The sequence below is a fragment of the Dipodomys spectabilis genome, unplaced genomic scaffold (genome assembly GCF_019054845.1).
Source record: "Dipodomys spectabilis isolate Male_0828 unplaced genomic scaffold, ASM1905484v1 ptg000145l, whole genome shotgun sequence".
Lineage (NCBI taxonomy): Eukaryota > Metazoa > Chordata > Mammalia > Rodentia > Heteromyidae > Dipodomys > Dipodomys spectabilis.
This window is the reverse complement of record NW_024870822.1, coordinates 27,103,817-27,109,394: the sequence shown is the minus strand read 5'-3', so window position 1 is coordinate 27,109,394 and position 5,578 is coordinate 27,103,817. Positions and strand designations below refer to the sequence as shown.

The window sequence follows — 5,578 nt, the reverse complement described above, 5'->3', positions numbered from 1 at the left end:
CTTGAGCATAACGTGAGGTCCTGAGTTCAAACCCCAATACATGCACACACAAAAAAGGGAAAAAACGGGGCTGGGAAGGTGGCTCAGTGGTAGAGCGCTTGCCTTGCATGCCTGAGGCCCTGGGTTCGATTCCTCAGCACCACATACGCAAAAAGAAAAAAGCCGGAAGTGGCGCTGTGGCTCAAGTGGTAGAGCGCTAGCCTTGAGCTGAAGAGCTGAGGGACAGCACCCAGGCCCAGAGTTCAGCCCTCCCCCCCAAAAAATGGGGAAAAACGTGATTATCCACAAGGAAAGTGTTTAAGGGACAAGTGGCCCACAGCCTATTTCTACGTACCACTGGAGTGGAGCCTAGGATTCAGTGGGAAGTGGAGAAACATTTATGAATTTTTATTGGTGTTTTTTTTAAACTTCCTTCTCCACCCGCACCCTTTCACATAGAGTCTAGATTAGATATAATTATTTTTATTGATGGTGAATGCCAAGTACTGTTTTAGACCATATTAGCTCCCCCCTCTGCCCCTCCCCCCCAAAAAAAAGCCAGGAAGGGAGAGTCAGAGTTAGGCAGTGGATACAGAATTCGCTCCTTATTTGGATGTGAATGCTACATTAAGGAAGGATTTATTTTAAGACAAGGCACCCACCCCGTGGAGACAGCCTCAGGCTGCACTCTCTATTTGGAGCAGAGCCCCGTCGGCCGCCCCGGGCCTCTCTGGATCTTCCTTGGTATCCTGTGGAGGTTCCAGAGCAAACTCCAGCACAGGCTGCGCTGCAGGCTGGGCTTCGGGCTGGCCGTCCGCGTTCCGGCCAGGCCCAAGGCGAGGCGGCTTGACCGGTGTGGGTGGAGGCGCGTCAGGGCCTTTCCTCCCCGAAAGGGCCCTCCGCAGGCTCTGGACCTTTTGCAAACCGGTGCGCCGCAGCCGCTTAGCGCGGGACTCCACCGGCCCCTCCTCATCGGAGCTCTCGCCAACTTCGGCCTCTGGTTGCTCTGGACCCAGGTCGGACTGGTCAGCCGGGCCCGAGGACTCAGACGCCTTCTGGAAAGCGCTAGCTGGGATTTCACCCTCCTCCTGCAAGTGACCACATGATCACATGGACCCTGCAAGTCCCAGACCCGGGGCAGCGGGAAGAGATTTCACCAGGGGAAGCTGCCCCACACTTTACCAATGCAACCAGAGTAGGGAGGGAAAGGGCTGGCTCGGGAAGACCGGGAAGGGAGTGGCAGAGAGACGGAGGGAGGGCTAGGAGGGGTCTGAAAAACTCCGAGGAGTGAGCCAGGCCCGGTTAGGGTGGCAGACCGAGATCGAGGCCGCGTGGGCCCAGCGCACTTTCACCACCGTTATTTTTCCTGTGGGCACACGGGCTGGAACTTGGCCCACATTCCCCGGACGTGCCCGAGCTGGATCTTGGCAGGCGCGGATCGGCAGGCGGGGCTCGGGCGTCTGACACGCGGAGGAATGGGGGCTGGGGGCTGGGAAGCGGGGTGCGGCTCTTGGGAGCCCGTTTGGCAGCTGGGGGGCTGCGCCCTCGGGGCCCCGGCGGCGTGGTGGATCTGTTAGGCCAAAGGGAGGCCGGGAGGAGGAGGGGGAGAGGGTGGTCCCCAAGCGGTGGCCCAGAGGCGGGAAGAGGCTCCAGGTTAGGGGACGCCTAAGGTCACTGACCTTGAAGAGCAGGACGTGCAGCTTCCCGCGCGCCACCAGCAGCCCGTGATTGGCCTCCAGCCGCTGCACCTGGGCGGCGCGGCGCAGCGCGCGCTCCTGGGCCGCGTCGGCGTGCGAGCCCACGCGCTCCGCCTTCGCCAGCAGCTGTGCCAACGTGTTGCTGGTGGTGTCGTGGCTGCGGCTCAGGGCGCCCAGGCCGCTCTGGATGCGGCGCACCGAGCCGGCCAGGCCCCCCTGCCTCTGGGCCAGGCCGCCCTGCCTCTCCAGCAGCGCCTCCAGCATGGAGGCCAGCTTCTCCAGCAGGGTCACCACCGTCACGGCATGCACGGGGCCTCCAGCCGGCTCCCCGGGCGCAGGCCCCCGCTGCACAGTGCTCTCCCCCATGATCCCTGATCGTCCTGCCTGCCTGCCCGCCGGGCTGCCCTCTGCATTAGGGCTGCCTTTCTCCCCGGCTCCTCCCCAGCTCCAGCCCCGGTGACTCAGGCAGGCGGAGTTGGCCTTCTCCCCCGGCTGGGGAAAGGGGAGGGAGGCCAGAGTGGGGGCGGGATGATGGCCGTGGGGTCCTTTGGAGGAGCTCCCGGAGCTGTTGCCCCGCCCCGGGAATCCACAGAGAAGCAGTTAGGCCCCAAGTCGCCCCCCTTTACCCTCCTGCCTTCCCTACCCCCACTATGCGAACCCCCCCCCACACACACACACTCCTCGGGCGAATCAGAGAAAGTTTTATTTCATGCATCTAGAGGATAGAGAAACTGCTAGGTAGCGAGGCCTAAAGACAGCCAGAGGGGCGCCTGTCACCGTCTACCTGTGTAGCCTCACACATCCCTGAAGACTGTAGTTGGATGGAGACACCCCTAGGTCCTCTCCCATTGGGGCTGTGCGGGTGGACCAGAGGTCTAGGCTCTAGTCTCAGACGTATGCTGAGGTCCCAGACTTCACTTTGTGATTACTAAAGCTGCAAAAATGAGCTGGCCTGTGGGCAGGCGGGGCATCCTGTGGGATTTTCCTAATAGTCATTGCCAAGGTTTAGCCGTGGGCTTCATTTCTTGCTTCTCTGCTTCTTAGTGTTAAGGAATAGCGTTCTGTTTTCTTTACCTTTTCCTTATCTTTCTTGGGGCTTCTTGGATCTACCTAAACCGTGGGTCCAAGTATGGACTGGTACCTCTCTCTGTTTTGATGGAGATTGACTGAGAGGGTACCCCGCTTTCTTCTGAAAGAGGTGAGGATATCTGCTAAGAGCAAAAATTTGAAATTGCTATTGAAGAGAGAGAGAGAGTTAATGGTGGGAGTTGTGAATCGGTAGTATTGTTGGTTTGGGAAATTCCCAGGCCTCACTCATCTTTATTAGCAAGACTCGGCCAGCTGATTGTAGTCTCACAAATCTAAGCAATCCATTGATCCAAATGATCTCTCTTGCACTTCCTCTCCTCTTCAAACTTAAGAGAGTCACTCTGTGAAAGAAATTGTAGAAGAAACCTATGTCACTATAGTGGTTCTGTAAGATCAGAGGCTGCACTTACATAGAAATGTAGCCGAGGGTTGTCAACAATCGCCAGAAATCTGATGGTGCTTGCTGTAAGAGAAAATGGCTCCCATGGGAATCCCTGTACCTTGCAGTGGTTCCACATCTGGGGAGAGAGGGGGACCAGTTAGGAACGTGCCAATGAGCATCCCTTCAAACAGAGTTAAGTGGAAAATCCAACTCAAATGCTTCTTAAGAACAGGAAACCCAATTCAGACATAATTTAGCTACCATATTGGGCCAATTCTGGTTTCCATAATTGGCTTCAGGGGGAATGAGGGAGACACAAATGACTGGACAGGAGGACAGGACAAATGTAAGAGTGTTAGGCTTTTCAGTCTCTCTTAGTTGAAAGCACTTGACATACCAAAAGGCCATACTTCCAGGAATCATTTTCCTAAGCCCCAGAACATTCATTTGGCCCCACAAATCAAGCAGGTAAAATGAAAATAAGGTCTTGTGATTTCTGCCTCTCCTACCAAGATGGTTTGGGGAGACAGGTAGAAGGTATATCCTATAAGGAAAACTATAGCAGAAATACTTTGAGATTTGGGGCTAAGGTAACGCCATCAGCCACTGAGAACCGATACTCCTTTTAAAATATGACTGCAAACTTACCACTGGATGCTAGTAGAGTGATTCACCAGAGGTCACTGGGTTATTTGTGCCTTGGAACACTTTTATCTCAGAGAGCAATACAGCCTAATAGTCTCCAGTTGTTAAATAGAGCAAAGATCAAAAAATGAAAGATGTCTATGTGAGTTCATTATACAAGGAACACACTGATCCTGGACATTGCTTTCAGATACCCAGACAAACTAGGGCATCCTTCAGGGACTTAACATTTGAGTTACAAGTAACAATGTAAAGGCTGGATCTAATCACCCATACAGCAGGGAATGAGCTTCAGGGGACAGGCACTACCTTCCACCTTTTGTCACAAACATCCTGCCTACGGAAGGGGTAAGGCCATTCCAAACAATGAGCTCTGTGACACTGACAGTCATTAAAACCATTTTTAAAAAATCATTTAAAACCATTTTAACTAAGGAGCAGCAGGAAATAAGAATATTTTGCCAATTTTAAGCAGAAATTAAGATATCCAAGTGGATGGAAAACCCCCCAATGGCTTAGTATAAGTAAGAGTAAGGAATTCCTTTGATGACAAGAATCAGGCATACTGCTTCAAATGACCATTTTTGTACTTCAAACATTTTGTGTATTGAATAATGACCCCCAAGAAAGATCTACCCAAGCCCTAACTCTCAGCACTTATGAATGTGACCTTAATTAGATAGAGGATCACTGCAAATATAATCTAGAGATAAGATCATCCTGAATGTAGGATGGACACTAAATCTAAAGGCTATTGCCCTTGTAACAAGAAAAAGACAAAGAAACTCAAAAAAGAAAATAATAGAGACAGAAATTGGAGGGCAGAATCAACAACAGCCGCTACAAGTTAGGAGAGATATGTGGCCTACAGTGTTTTCTAAGAGCAGGTGGTCTTGCTGACACTGATTTCAAATCTCTGCCCTTCAGAACTATGGGGAAGCACATTTCTATTGATTATGATAATTTGTCATAGCAGACATAGGAAACTATACATGTAGACATCTACCAAAAGCATTGGGCAGGAAAAAACCCTACATAACAAAGAACCCAATCAAGATGTGATAGAAACACCTTGCATCTAATGTAAGACTGGGTTTGACAGAAATGTAGAATTTTGAAGGATGTACTGGTTGCTGGAGAAATTTTTTTGAATATGGGAGTTGGGCCACTCCTCAGAAATTTCTTGGGATGTAACCCCTTTGTACATCACCTTTATAACAACAATTAAATTTTTTTAATGTCTTGGGACATCCCAAAAGGCAGAAATCCTGGAAACAGTTACTGAATAGACTCTATTGAACCTCTTTCTGTATTCTAAGGAATTAAATGCCTTATAAACTAATATGACACTTCTCAATGCAATCTCCACTCTAGGCCTACATTTCACTACCTATGTGATAAATGACAAGGTAGATCATTTGGGAATGGTGTGTTCTATCTCTCATAGGGAACTCTCTGGACTGAGAGATACAATGGGAAATGGAAGAGAGGTTGGAACCAAAATGCCATAGGCAGCAATCCCAGATGGGTGATGATTTATAGGAAATGATCTATCATTGGAGCTCTGCAATTACTTTTATTTAGTATTAACATCCTCCTCAATACCTGCAGGTAGGCCCAAGGAAGTTGACATCATCGTGAGCCACCCACATCTACATGGAAAATAATATGACTTATAAATATTAGTTGGATGGTGTTTAGGTACTGGCCTTCATTTGAAAAATACAATCACTTATTTGGTGTCTAAAGAAGAGATAGTAGAGGCTAGGAAGGTGGCTTAGTGGTA

At 50.4% G+C, this 5,578-nt stretch overlaps 1 protein-coding gene across 1 annotated transcript; it reads right to left on the bottom strand.

Moving 5' to 3' along the window:
• Positions 1-446: 446 nt before the first annotated feature.
• Positions 447-2,122, bottom strand: Cavin3 (caveolae associated protein 3). Its single transcript, XM_042691409.1, has 2 exons — positions 1,659-2,122; positions 447-1,067 (listed from the first exon to the last, which is right to left on the bottom strand). Exons 1-2 carry the CDS (start codon positions 2,040-2,042, stop codon positions 657-659), a joined length of 795 nt encoding a protein of 264 aa, XP_042547343.1. The 5' UTR covers positions 2,043-2,122; the 3' UTR covers positions 447-656.
• Between the last annotated feature and the right edge of the window lie 3,456 nt (positions 2,123-5,578).